This window comes from Bubalus bubalis, chromosome 6 (assembly GCF_019923935.1).
Source record: "Bubalus bubalis isolate 160015118507 breed Murrah chromosome 6, NDDB_SH_1, whole genome shotgun sequence".
NCBI classification, from domain to species: domain Eukaryota; kingdom Metazoa; phylum Chordata; class Mammalia; order Artiodactyla; family Bovidae; genus Bubalus; species Bubalus bubalis.
In genome coordinates this window covers 118,582,366-118,597,307 of record NC_059162.1, presented here as the reverse complement: position 1 = coordinate 118,597,307, position 14,942 = coordinate 118,582,366, and the positions used below count along the sequence as shown (strand labels likewise).

General features: G+C 50.7%; 1 protein-coding gene across 1 annotated transcript; it reads left to right on the top strand.

Annotated features, from left to right (window-relative positions):
• Window positions 1–7,220: 7,220 nt before the first annotated feature.
• On the top strand, window positions 7,221–8,159 carry LOC112585488 (olfactory receptor 6B2). Its single transcript, XM_025287377.3, has one exon. It carries the CDS (start codon window positions 7,221–7,223, stop codon window positions 8,157–8,159), a length of 939 nt encoding a protein of 312 aa, XP_025143162.2.
• The last annotated feature ends 6,783 nt before the right edge of the window (window positions 8,160–14,942 follow it).

The following is a 14,942-nucleotide window of genomic DNA, read 5'->3' as shown; positions in this document are numbered from 1 at the left end:
CGCCAGCCCCACACGCCCTGACCTGCCCTATGTCTTCTCATCACCTGGGAACGTCCTCAGCAACTGATCTGCAAGTTACAAGCGTGGGTCCCTTTCTTTCTGCTTCTATGCCTCTCCTAGAACTTGCATTTCATGAAGGCGGAAGTTGTAGACTGTTTTCTCTCCTGATTGAGCCCAAGTGCCTTGCAATCCTAACTTCCCAGTAGTGGGTGCTCAGTGTCAGATGGATAGGGACTGGCCCCTCCCCTGCCTTCCCCCCACCCCGTGAGGTCTGGACATCAGGGCCCTACTCTCGGGGTCTGGACACGGGGGCCCCTCAGATTCAGCACAGCCCAAACCCAGCTTTTTCTTCCCCTGTCTCGCAAGCATGCTTTCTCCCCTCTGCACCCAGATCCTGAAGCCTCCCCTTCAGGGTGTCTCGGAGCAGCACTAGGGGCCCAGCCAGCCCTCGGGGAAGAAGACATCCGAGACCTGATGGATGCCTGAGTTCTGGCCGCAGCGTGGCAGCAGGGGCACCTGAGGTCAGCAAGGGGCTCTCAGGGACTGAAAGTGGCTCCTTGGGCAGGACTCCTGTTGTTGGAGGGGGAGGAGGTGAGGGGGGAAAAGACAGGTCTGTTGGGAAAGCAGAGTTCGTACCAGGAATGTTGCATGGATGTGGCTGAAAGATCCACATGCCGTTCTCCCCCCTGTGGAGGGTGGACCAGATGGAGTCAGGAAGGTGAGTGAGGATCAGTTAGAGTTCAGGGACTGTCATTCTGGCATGGTGATGAAACCTGAATGCAGGGTAGCTGGACGGAAGCCCAAGAGAGTGGAGACAAGGGAGCCAGTTCTAGAGACACTGAGGATGTGGGAGGACTAGGACCAGCCTTGGCTGAGCCACGCCGAGGAGAAGAACTGAAGCTGGGCATCTGCCAGGGGCAGCTGGGTGCATGATGGTGCCGCTGCCTGATGACGAACACAAGGAGGAGGGTGTGGACTCCAGGGCCAGTGGAGGCCTCTCGTCGTTGGCTGGACACATGGGCTGGATCGGTAGAGAGATGGGGGTGTGGGCCTCACCAGGTAGAGACTTGGGAGTGGGTGGCCTTGCTGAGCATGGACGGTGAGAGAAGATGGCTGGGACCGAGGCAGCACACGTGGAGGAGAGGCGGGTGGAGAAAGAACTGGATCGTGGCCCGGAAATTAGGATGGGCTGGTCACAGGCACCTGTGGGACTGCTGGTGTGGGGACAGAAGCCTGTGGGCATGGGGGCTAAGACCATGGCGCAGATGAGCAGTTGAGATGAGACAGAGGGTGGTACAGCAGGGATGCCGAGTCAGGGAGATGTCTAACCGCTCAGCAGAGTCCACGGCAAAGGAGAGAAGAAGCAGGAGGAGACTGGACAGGGCACACACTGAGTGGTGGGGGTGGCTCAGCTCTGTGGGAGCCCAGCACCCACAGCTGGAGCCAGGTAACAGAGGGGGCATGGGTGTGAACAATTTGAGGGCAGCCTGGGGAGCAGGAGTGGTTCTCACACCATCCTAGGGTCCAGCCTGTCTGAGGGTCTGGCCTGTGTTGGCATGCAGGAACTCCGACCATGCTGTCCCCACCCCAGACCTTTTAATTTTTCAAGAGAAACCAGAAATCTGTGCTTCTCCGTGCAATGTTCTGATTGTCCAAAACAATGGCCAAAGTGAGGGTGTAAAGAATTTTCAGATGTGGGTGTGATAACACGCCGGTGTCTGGGAGGGGCCCTCAGACTCGCTCAGCTTCAGTTAAGCTCTCCCTCTGCCTCACCACAAAATCTGACCTCTCAGATATTTTAAAATGTCACTCTTAATCTTTGACTTATTCATTAACGACCAAAGTCCAAAGAATGGCTTCTGCCTCCACACATGTGGGCCACGCTCTCCACTCCACGGTGTCCATGGACAAGCACAGGGCTGGTGGACCTTTGAGTACTGATGTTTTATCCATCAGAACTCTGCTTTCTGGTATTACATATAAAGAAAAGACTCATTTAGTTTTTTAACAAATATTTAACAGATGACCTTGGAATCATTCATTAAGCAATCTTCCCTTTTCTTCCTAATTATACCCCATGAGATTTGATTTAGAACTTTCTATCTAAGAGCTAGAGATAGAGATAGTTGAAGAGGGGACTCCTTGGAAAAGACCCTGATGCTAGGAAAGATTGAGGGCAGGAGAAGGGGATGACAGAGGATGAGATGGTTGAATGGCATCATCAATTCAATGGACATGAGTTTGAACAAACTCTAGGAGATGGTGAAGGACAGTGAAGCCTGGCGTGCTGCAGCCCATGGGGTGACAGAGTCGGACACGACTGAGCAACTGAATAACAACATACTGTTTTCACACTGTCCCATTGACTAAGTGGCAGCACTCATTATTTTTTACATTTCTTTTATTAAACCATTCAGTTCAGTTCAGTTGCTCAGTCGTGTCCGAATCTTTGCAACCCCATGAATTGCAGCACGCCAGGCCTCCCTGTCCATCACCAGCTCCCGGAGTTCACTCAAACTCAAGTCCATCAAGTCAGTGATGCCATCCAGCCATCTCACCCTCTGTCATCCCCTTCTCCTCCTGCTCCCAATCCCTCCAAGCATCAGAGTCTTTTCCAATGAGTCAGCTCTTCGCATGAGGTGGCCAAAGTATTGGAGTTTCAGCTTTAGCATCAGTCCTTCCAATGAACACCCAGGACTGATCTCCTTCAGAATGGACTGGTTGGATCTCCTTGCAGTCCAAGGGACTCTCATGAGTCTTCTACAACACCACAGTTCAGAAGCATCAATTCTTTGGGACTCAGCTTTCTTCACAGTCCAACTCTCCCATCCATACATGACCACTGGAAAAACCATAGCTTTGACTAGATGGACCTTTGTTGGCAAAGTAATGTCTCTGCTTTTTAATATGCTATCTAGGTTGGTCATAACTTTGCTTCCAAGGAGTAAGTGTCTTTTAATTTCATGGCTGCAATTACCATGTGCAGTGATTTTGGAGCCCCCCAAAATAAAATCTGGCACTGTTTCCCCATCTATTTCCCGTGAAGTGATGGGACCAGATGCCATGATCTTCGTTTTCTGAATGCTGAGCTTTAAGCCAACTTTTTCACTCTCCTCTTTCACTTTCATCAAGAGGCTTTTGAGTTCCTCTTCACTTTCTGCCCTAAGGGTGGTTTCATCTGCATATCTGAGGTTATTGATATTTCTCCCAGCAATCTTGATTCCAGTTGTGCTTCATCCAGCCCAGCATTTCTCATGATGTACTCTGCATATAAGTTAAATAAGCAGGGTGACAATATACAGCCTTGATTGACTCCTTTTCCTATTTGGAACCAGTCTGTTGTTCCGTGTCTAGTTCTAACTGTTGCTTCCTGACCTGCATATAGGTTTCTCAAGAGGCAGGTCAGGTGGTCTGGTATTCCCATCTCTTTCAGAATTTTCCACAGTTTATTGTGATCCACATAGTCAAAGGCTTTGGCATAGTCAATAAAGCAGAAATAGATGTTTTTCTGGAACTCTCTTCCTTTTTTGATGATCCAGTGGATGTTGGCAGTTTGATGTCTGGCTCCTCTGCCTTTTCTAAAGCCAGCTTGAACACTGGAAGCTCACGGTTCACGCACTGCTGAGGCCTGGCTTGGAGGATTCTGAGCAGCACTTTGCTGCATGTGGGGTGCGTGCCACTGTGCGCTGGTCTGAGCATCTTTGGCACTGCCTTTCTTGTTACTTTCACTTCAGTGTATCTTCTCATCTCCAAAATAGCAAGTCTTCTTCACTCATCCTTGCCTTTCTTTTTCCTGAACCTTCTTTGATATTCCCATCTGTTCCTACTTGAAGATGATTTTAAGGATTATTTCATTCTGTTTTAAGGAAAATAAAATTTGGTGAGATTTCAACTGTGATCAAAGCTGCCCTGGTAGTGCTAGTAGTAAAGAACCCATCTGCCGATGCAGGAGACGTAAGAGACGGGGGCTCAATCCCTGGTTGGGGAAGATCCCCTGGAGAAGGGCATGGCAACCCACTCCAGTATTCTTGCCTGGAGAATCCCATAGACAGAGGAGTCTGGGGGCCTATGGTCCATGGGGTCGGACAGAGTCAGACACAACTGAAGCAACTTAGCACATGCATGCACAACTATAGTCAAGTCAAATTTTAAAATCCACTTGGAAATATTGACAGCTTTACAATATATCTTCAAGGGACATATTCATGATTAATGGCTGGTAGCCCAGGGATTGAACCTGTGTCTCTTGCGTCTCCCTCATCGGCAGGTAGGTTCTGTACCACCAGTGCCACCTGGGAAGCATATAGGATGACTACAGCTTTAATATCATTTGGAAATCTCTTAGTCAATTATGCATGAACTTGGGCAAACATCAGGAGGTGGTGAGGGACACAGAGGCCTGGCGTGCTACAGTCCCTGGGGTCGCAAAGAGTCAGACCCAACTGGGTGACTGAACAACACCAACAATCAATTATAATCTGGGTTTTCTAGGTTAAAGACACATTATCTGGAAATAATAACAGTTTTGTCTACTTCTTTATCCATTTTTGTAGTAGGTAGTAGAGGGCAGCTTTCTTACTTCTTGGTGGTTTTAAAGAATACCCATCTTCATCCTAGTCTCAGCACAATGTGAGTGATTCTGGTACTAACCACAGGGATGTCACAGGCTGTTGGCTGAGCGAGAGATGTTTTTTCTTACCTGAAGTCATGATTTATTGGAAGTCATTGCTAAGAGAATCTATCGCAATAGGTATTGACATTTTTGACTTGCTTTTACATTTTTATTGGAGTTCAGTTGATTTATAATGGTATGTTAGTTTCAGGTGTGAGTGAAGAGTGAGTGAAGTCGCTCAGTCATGTCCAACTCTTTGCGACCCCATGGACTGTAGCCCACCAGGCTTCTCCATCCATGGGACTTTCCAGGCAAGAATACTGGAGTGGGTTGCTATTTCCTTCTCCAGGGGATCTTCCCAACCCAGGAATTGAACCTGGGTTTCCTGCATTGCAGGCAGACGCTTTACCCTCTGAGCCACCAGGGAAGCCCGAAGGCAAGTCACCCATAGATTCTTTTTGGTTATAGGTTATCACAAGATGTTGAGTGTAGTTCCCTTTGCTACAGAGAAGGACTTTGTTGGTTCTCTATGTTACATATAGTAGTGTGTATGTATCTGTTAATCCCAAACTCCTAAAATACCCCCCACTTGCCCCTTTGGTAACCATAAGGTTATTTTCTATGTTGAATCAGAGATTATTTATATATTAATATTCAAATAAATCACTTATTTGGGGATGGCAAATGTATACAAAGTTTGGATCGTTTTTGGTCAAAGCCTTTCTGCGTGAGCGGGACTCCTGTCATCACTCTGATGCGTTTGATCGCCCGGCAGCCGCTTGCGCTCTGAGCGCGGGCACGCCTCCTTGTCTGCGGCATTCGCTGTCTGCATGTGCTTCTGGGTGCTACCTCCTGCTTTTCGTTTGAGTTTTGTAACTACACTAAACACACACACACACACACACACACACACACACACACACACACACACGGTCATTGGCACACAGTTCTCCTTTCGTGGAAAGGAATTTGCCACTTTGTGAAATGAATTGGGAAATCCCCACACCCTGTGACAGTTTATAAGCCACGAGAAAAGCTCTGCTCCTGAGAGAAGAGGGAGATTCGTTCTGGTACAGCATCTGAGGCCATGGCTGTCTCTGAAGCATCTCTAACAGTTCTTGTGTTTATATCGTGGGGACATGGGGCCTTCTGTCTTGTCAGCTTTCTCAGAAAGGGGAGACCTTGAGACTCTAACGTTGGTCATCCCGTGAGTGCCTTTAGGAATTGTCTAAGCTCTTGGCATGTCATTTTCATCTGTGAAATCAAGCTATAAGAAAACCATGGCATAAACCTCTGCCTTTTCTTCTGATGATACTATTTATTTTGTGACTTTCTGTTTTATAGCCTGTTAGAATAGTGTCAGAGTGCAACCCGAAGCTCTAACAGTCCTTCTTAATAATTCCGAATCTCTAGCCCACCCAAATGGGCTCACTGCTTCTCTTGTTGACGCCCGTGGGAAGAGTCGTGGCCTCAGCGCCTGAGGACCCGTGTGTCTTGGTGAGTCCCTGAACTTTTCACTGTGAGCCTCAGATTTTCACCTGACAAATGTGAGCCTTGTTTCCCCATGGCCATGGTGAGGGTTACAAGAGGGAATTTATGTGAGTTACATCTGACATGTGATAAGGGCTAGGGTCGGGAAGATCCCCTGGAGAAGGAAATGGCAACCCACTCCAGTATCCTGGCCTGGAGGATCCCATGGACGGAGGAGCCTGGTGGGCTACAGGCTGGCTCTGGGGGACCCACCTGCAGGGTGGAGAAAGCATGACGGGGCAGCCCCTGGACTGTTCTGCAGACACTGCATGTAGAGCTCTGTCTTTCATGCCCCTGTCACACACACCCCCTTAACCCTGGTCATGGGCTCACTGGGCAGGTGGCTCCTCCCTCAGCGGTGACAGGCCCCTCAAGAATGTTCTGGACTCCCCCACTCTGCTGCCCCAGCCCCTCTGCCTTCTGTTTGCTCTCCTCCGGAACCCCGTTGACACCTCCCCTTGCTGGTACTCCCCCTGGGAGTTTCTGATGTTGTGGGGCTTTATCTTTTCATCCTTTGCCAGATTTCAAGGGGGCCTTGAGGTAACAACTCTCTCCTGTTGAACTGGGAGGCTCCTCCTGCTCTTCACACCCCCAGATCTGTGAAGAGATGCCATGGGTCTGGGGTCTGGCTGGTCAGAGAGACCCATAAACCTTACCAGCCTCTGGTATCCCTTCCTCTTACAAAAGCATCTCTGAAACCAGGTGAAGGACAACCATCTTCCAATGTAGCCAAGGACTGTGGACATCCCTTATGGTTATTAGACTCCTTCAGGAAAGTCCAGGTTATAAAAGCAATCAGATGATTTGAAGATCAACCAGGGGAGGAAATGGGCAGGCTATTCCAGAGCCCCACCTACTCTCAGGGTGTCCAGTCCACAGGAGACCTAGACCCCCACACAGTGAATGCTTCAGGCTTAAATTAGAGACAGTTTCTGTTCCCCTGCTGCCCGAGGAGACAGGCGCCCACTCCTTGGGTCAAACCCACCCCCAGGCTGACCTCCGTTTTCTCTCCCCAGCTGCCATTGGCCCTCATCTGGCCTGAAGGTTGTTTGTGGCCCTGGGTGCCCCGCACAAGAGGATGACGGGGAGGAATGTGACCCAGGTCAGTGCCTTCATCCTGGTGGGCTTCCCCACGGCCCCCCGGCTGCAGTACCTGCTCTTCCTCCTCTTCCTGCTCACCTACCTCTTCGTGCTGGTGGAGAACCTGGCCATCATCCTCACCGTCTGGGGCAGCCCCTCCCTCCACAGGCCCATGTACTACTTTCTGGGCATCATGTCTTCCCTGGAGATCTGGTACGTGTGTGACATCATCCCCAAGATGCTGGACGGCTTCCTCCTGCAGAGGAGGCGCATCTCCTTCGTGGGCTGCATGACCCAGCTCTACTTCTTCAGCTCCCTGGTGTGCACTGAGTGTGTGCTCCTGGCCTCCATGGCCTACGACCGCTACGTGGCCATCTGCCACCCCCTGCGCTACCAAGCCATCATGACCACGGGGCTGTGTGTCCAGTTGGTGGCCTTCTCCTTCATGAGTGGCTTCACCATCTCCGTGATCAAGGTCTACTTTATCTCCAGCGCCACGTTCTGTGGTTCCAACGTCCTGAACCACTTCTTCTGTGACATCTCCCCCATCCTCAAACTGGCCTGCATGGACTACTCGACCGCAGAGCTGGTTGACTTCGTCCTGGCCTTCCTCATCCTGGTGTTCCCGCTCATGGCCACTGTGCTGTCCTACGGGCACATCACCCTGGCCGTCCTGCGCATCCCCTCAGCCTTGGGCCGCTGGAGAGCCTTCTCCACCTGCGCTTCTCACCTCACCGTGGTCACCATCTTCTACACAGCCTTGCTTTTCATGTATGTCCGGCCCCAGGCCATTGATTCCCGGAGCTCCAACAAGCTCATCTCTGCTGTTTACACTGTCCTCACCCCAATCATCAACCCCTTGATCTACTGTCTGAGGAACAAAGAGTTCAAGGGCGCCTTGAAAATGGCCCTGGGCTTTGGTCGAGCTTCACTGTAGCAGACATGTTGTGGGCTTTCATTCTGTTCATCTGAAACAGAATCTGAAAATACACCTCTTCTCTTTGAGGACATTTATTTGTAATCATGGAAATGCACTGCATCATTGCAGTGCTTCATTTATTTTAAAATTTACTTTCACATTAGTTTTTCTCCTTCAGCTCATGGATGCTGATACAATAGCTGTGGGGATGATAATGCCATTATTTTCTGCATTTTCAGTTCAATTCAGTTTCTTAGTCACGTCCAGCTCTTTGCGAACTCATGAACTGCAGCATGCCAGGCTTCCCTGTCCATCACTAACTCCCAGAACTTGCTCAAACTCATGTCCATTGAGTCAGTGATGCCATCCAACCATCTCATCCTCTGTTGCACCTTCTCCTCCTGCCTTCAATTTTTCCCAGCATCACAATCTTTTCCAATGAGCCAGCTCTTCACATCAGGTGGCTGAGTGACTTCGGCATCAGTCCTTCCAAGGAATATTCAGGACTGATTTTCTTTAGGATGGACTGGTTGGATCTTCTTGCAGTCCAAGGGACTCTCAAGAGTCTTTTCAAGCATCATGGTTCAAAAGCATCAATTCTTTGGCACTCAGCTTTCTTTACAGTCCAACACTCACATCCATACATGACTACTGGATAAACCATAGCTTTGACTAAATGGAATTTGTTGACAAAGTTAGGTCTCTGCATTTTAATATACTGTGTAGGTTGGTCATAGCATTTCTTCCAAGGAGCAAGTGTCTTTGAATTTCACAGCTGCAGTCCCCATCCACAGTGATTTTGGAGCTCAAGAAAGTAAAGTCTGTCACTGTTTCCATATCAACTTGCCATGAAATGATGGGACTGGATGCCATGATCTTCGTTTTTTGAATGTTGAGCTTTATGCCAACTTTGTCACTCTACTCTTTCATTTTCATCAAAAGGCTCTTTAGTTCCTCTTCACCTTGTGCCAAAATGGTGGTGGCATCTGCATATCTGAGGATATTGATATTTCTCCCGGCAATCTTGATTCCAGCTTGTGATTCATCCAGCCTGGAATTTCACATGATGTACTCTGTACAGAAGTTAAATAAGCAGGTGACAATATACAGCCTTGATGTCTATACTCCTTTCCCGATTTGGAACAAGTCTGTTGTTTCATGTCCAGTTCTAACTGTTTCTTCTTGACCTGCATACAGATTACTCAGGAGGCAGGTAAGGTGGTCTGGTACTCCCATCTCTTGAAGAATTTTCCACAGCTTGTTGTGATCTACATACTCAAAGGCCTTGACGTAATCAATAAAGCAGAAGTAGATGTTTTTTCTGAAATTCTCTGCATTTTCTATGATCCAGCAGATGTTGGCAGTTTGATCTCTGGTTCCTCTGCCTTTTCTAACTTCAGCTTGAGCATCTAGAAGATCACGGTTCACATATTGTTGAGGCCTAGCTTGGAGAATTTTGAGAATTACTTTGCTAGTGTGTGAGATGAGTGCAGGTGTACAGTAGTTTGAACATTCTTTGGCATTGCCCTTCTTTGGGATTGGAATGAAAACTGACTTTTTCCAGTCCTGTGGCCACTGCTGAGTTTTCCAAATTTGCTGGCATATTGAGTGCAGCACTTTCACAGCATTAGCTTTTAGGATTTGAAATAGCTCAACTGGAATTCCATCACCTCCACTAACTTTGTTCATAGTGATGCTTCCTAGGCCCATTTTACTTCCCATTTCAGGATGTCTGGCTCTAGGTCAGTGATCACACCATCATGGTTATCTGGGTCATGAAGATCTTTTTTGTATAGTTCTTCTGTGTATTCTTGCCACCTCTTTTTAATATCTTCTGCTTCGTTTAGGTCCATGCCATTTCTGTCCTTTATTTTGCCCACCTTTGCATGAAAATTTTCCTTGATATCTCTAATTTTCTTGAAGAGATCTCTAGTTTTTCCCATTCTGTTATTTTCCTCTATTTCTTTGCATTGATCACTGAGGAAAGATTTCTTATCTCTCCTTGCCATTCTTTGGAACTCTTCATTTAAATGGGTATAGTTTTCCTTTTCTCCTTTGCCTTTAGCTTTTCCTTATTTTATGGCTAGGCAAAGGAAGACTTCCTCATCTTTGAAATTACTCTGCACCTTTCAGGAAACAGCAAAATATATCAGGTCATCTGAGGTTTTCACATCCTAAACAAAGTGCAGTGTTTTAGGGAATGGAGCTCTTGAACTAGGCAGTGAACTGAGCACCAATGTCCACAGAGCAAAGTGTGTCTGGGAATCATCAGGGCCTGTAGATTGTGGTTTAAATGTTAAGGTCCTGTTCCACTCAGGTCCCAGCTAGACTCCACCCCTCTTTCTTCTGTATATAAGCCCCACCCTCACCTATCACTGCTGAGAGAATGAGTTCTCTGACCGCACGAGGTGATCCTGGTTGACCTGTAACACACCCAGGTGCCCAGGCCACTGGAGAGCCATGTGCAGAGACCCTGGCAGCCCTGCATGGTGCCTGGTGGGCAACCCACCAATATTTATTGAAGGAATTCTCCAAGGTACAAACAAGAGGTTCTAGCCATCTGCAGGGAGGAACCAGGAGCCCTAACCCCCCAGCCTCATGCTCCAGGGAGCCCACCAGGTGTCCTGAAGAGGAGCTGGCATCTTAGAAGCAGCATCCTTCAGGGGCAAGGTCACCAAGTTGCCACCTGGGGACCGCAGAGTCAGAATCTTGGGATGTGGGCCCAAGGGAGGTCAGGGCTCTCAAAACATCAGACAGCTTTCCACACGGCTCTGATCGGCTGCAGAGTTCAAACCCTGGTCAGTCATGCAGTTGGGATCAATAAGAGATAATCTGAGGAGCACCCACATGACCAGGGCCAGGTGTGGAAACAGGAGGCAAGGGGGATGGGCCGTGGAGACCACGAACGACCTCAGGGCTTTTCAACTGCTCGGTATGGACCACCCCTCTCTGTGGAGGCCCCAGAGATCTGGCTTCCTCCTTGCCTCTGTGTCCTGAGGTCTCTACCCCTTAACCCTCCTGGGTCCTGCATGCATAGAGACATGCACAGGCCCTTTGTCATTCACTCTCTCATTAGGAGTCACGTAAAAAGTCATCAGATTCACACCAGCATGCGGGGATGCCAAGTGAGTGGCTTTCAAAGCCGGTGCCTGGTGCTGCCTGGACCCCGGCCCATCTCTGCTCTGCACTTGTCCCTTCAGCCACGTGCATTTGCTACCATTTGGTTCCCTTTCTGGTCATCCCTCTGTGCCAGGTCCAAAGTCCATGCCAGATAAACAGGTGAGGGAGACTCAGCCAGCCATGGCAGCCCTCAGGGTCTAGCAAGGGAGACAGGGCCTGAGTGGACCGTGAAACCCCGGCCAGGTGTGGGGTGTGCAGTGTCCCCTCAGAGCCTGAGCAGCGAACAGACCCAGTGGGACCACCTAGGTGCAGGTGGGAGGTCAGAGGGGAGAGGCTCGAGGGATCCCCCATCAGCTGTCCCAAGGGCAGGAAGTGTGTGTCCTGGAGACACTGAGCTGCGGGCACCTGATGTCAGTGGAGGGAGATCCCAGGGGCAGGAGGAGGGCGGCCCTAGGAGCAGAGGTCAGTTACAGCCCCAGATCTCCCTCCGCCGTGTGAAGCAGCTCGTCTGTGTCCGGTCCACCCTTGGCCTGCTCGGTCAGACCCCTTGGCCCCATGTGATTTAGCAGAGGGGGTAGGGCACCTCCTGGACCACCCCTCGTCCTCCTGCTCCACCAGCCAGAACACAGCTCCGGCTCAGCCGAGGTGACTACAGGCCATGCACAGAGTCCTGAGAGCCTATCTCCCTCATTGGCAGCTGAGACAGAAACCGTTTCCGTCTCCTGGGAACCCCTCAGTGCATGGCCTTCTCTGGTCACAACTAACTGACTCAACCATTTACTCATTCACGCATGTGTAGCCCAAACACTGCCTACGTGCCAGACAGGAGTCAGACAACCGGCGTTTGATGATGAACAAACAGACAAGAACCCAGCCCCATGCAGCTTGCCTTCTGTGATGGGTCGGGAAACACACAACACACACAAGTAGGGTGCTCAGAGGGGTGCTCAGGGGCTCACGCTAAGGAGGGAAAGCCCAGCAGGCCCAGGGGCCAGGAGACGGCCCCCAAGGTTATCTGCGCCCCAGAGCCTGTGATTGTAACCTGAATACTTCAGGATGGAATCAGGGAAGGATGTGGAGATGAAGAGGTCCCTGTGGGCTGTCCAGGGGGAGACACAGACAGCAGAAGAGGACTCCTTGTGACCACAGAGGCAGAGATGGGAGGGATGCGGCCACGGACCAGGGAGCCCGGAGCCGCCGAGGATGGAGAGGCAGAAAGGACCCTCCTCTGGGGCCTGTGGGAGGAGCCTGGAACTCCCACCCCTGATGTGGGACTTTCAGAATCATTTTCTGTTGTATTAAGCCTCCTAGCTTGTGGTACTTTGTTTCTGCGGACCCAGGACACTAATCCCACAGGGAGGACAACAAGACCATCCTGGGTGGGTGTGGGGAAAAAGTACTTCAGGAAGGACAGTCCAGAGGCAGCAGGAGTCCCAAGTTCGAGGCAGGAGGAGGGGCAGGGCCATCTGAAGAGCATGAGCTGGGGGGAAGGGGAGGGGCCAGGGCAGTGGAGTTAGAGCAGAGGGAAAAGGAGGGTCTGGCTGAGACCAGAGAGGAGACACAGGCTCCCAGTGGTGGCCCAGCCTCCCTGCCAGGCCCCGCCTTCAGGACTGGACACTGAGAAGGTTCTGAGCTGGGAGGACCAGGGACTGACCCTGTCCCATCAGTCCTGTGACTCTGCGCGGTCAGCACATGGCCAGCCGAGCCTCTGGCTTTGGCCTGCACCCCTCCTCACAGCAGCCTGCTGTCCCTCCCCACCATCCTCCTGTGGACGGAGGTGTGGGACCAAGGCCCAACTCAGGGACAGCGGCTCCTCAGGCTGGCCCAGGACGCGGCCACCAAGCTGTATGGAGTGAAACGGGGGCCACAAGGTGGACACGCAGACCTGCCCTCAGCTGGTCCCAGAGGCATGAGGACCCACTAATTGGCCTGTGGGCAGTGTCGCCTGCCTGGCAGAGTAATTGGGCCCTGGAGTCCTTGAGCTCCAACTGAAAAAGCCAAGACTACTGTGCCTCCCAGCCACCCAGGCAGTGCTCCTCTCCAGAGCGAGTCCCAGTCACACTGGTCCCCGTGGCTTGCCTGCGAGTCATTGCACACCAGGAGAAGCCACTCACAGAGAAGACCAGAGTATCCCAGGTGGGATCCAGCACCTTCCATGTTGATGTCTGTTGTTTTACTGTGATTCTAGAGCATGGTGTGTACACTGCATCCTGGCTAGCAATTTTCTGTGTGTGTGTGAGAGAGAGAGAGAGAGACTCCACCAGCCATGCCTGCCCCCTCACAACAGCCAATCTGCGGCAGGGGCTGTGCAGGACTCCCCTCTGCAGTCCCATCTGCTCCAGAAATGGCCCTCACACCTGTAGGCCCTGTGCCGACTACACACCTGTGGGCCCTGTGCTGAGCCCGTTTCTGACATCACCCCCAGCCTCACCAGCAGCCTCACATGGACTGGGCAGACCAAGGGCACTTGTCCCCACGCTGGCTCAGGTGCCGCCCAGGTGTTCCCAGGTGTGGGGGAAGCGGCTGCAGGCTGCCAGTGCCGGTGGAGTCAGGGAGACCCTGCACTAAGACCAAGTCTCTAAGACCCCCCACAGGCACGTAAATCCATCCTTCCTGGGAAGGGAATCTTCCTTTGCCCCTCTCAGGTTTTCCCAAAGGACCCAAAAGAGTTTGCATTTGCTGGCCTGGTGAGAGCCTTCTTTCTGCAGCTGCTGGAGAACTTGTTTTGGAGCAGAGGACCCCAGGCTCCCTACTGCTCTTGGACTTCAAGCAGGGACCAGGCAGGGGTGGGGGGGCAATCACGCCAAAAATGCAGGCTGTCTGAAAACCATGTGTGACCCTGGAATGGAAGAGGGCCATGAGAGGGACACAAGACCAAATCCCAGCAGGGCTGGGGTCTGGTTGGCAGCAGGGCACTGGGGTTAAGCCAGAGAGCAGAGGAGCTCCAGTGCTGTGAGATGTGCCCTCAGAGCGGCGGGGACGTCACTGTGGGATCCCTCTGCACCATCTTTGCAGCTTGTCTAAAATTTTCCCAAACAAAAGGTTTGCTGCAAAAGAAAACACAGCCATTGTGCTAAGTGCAGGGAAAGGAGGATGAGCTCCAGTTGTCCTGAATTTCTAAGTAAACAGTTTTTCACTGAACCAGACAATCTAGTATGAATTATCCAACACACTGGTGATCAGTTGTTCAGTGGCTAAGTCATGTCCGACTCTTTGTGACCCCATAGACTTCAGCATGCCAGGCTTCCCTGTCCTTCACCATCTCCCAAAGTTTGTTCTAACTCATGTCTATTGAGTCAGTGATGCCATCCAAGCATTGCATCCTTTGTCATCCCCTTCACCCCTCTATCTTTCCCTGCATCAGAGTCTTTCCAATGAGTCAGCACTTCCCACGAGGTCGCCAAAGTATTGGACCTTAGCTTCAGCATCAGTTCTTTCAATGAATATTTAGGCTTAATTTCCTTTACAATTGACTGGTTTCATCTTGCTGTCCAAGGGACTCAAGCGTATTCTCCAACTCCTCAGTTCAAAAGCATCAGTTCTTCAGTGCTCAGGCTTTTTTATGGTCCATCCCTCACATCGGTACATGATGACTGCAATAACCATAGGTCTGACCACATGGACTTTTGTTGACAAATGATGTCTCTGCTTTTTAATATGTTGTCTTAGGTACCTGACTGG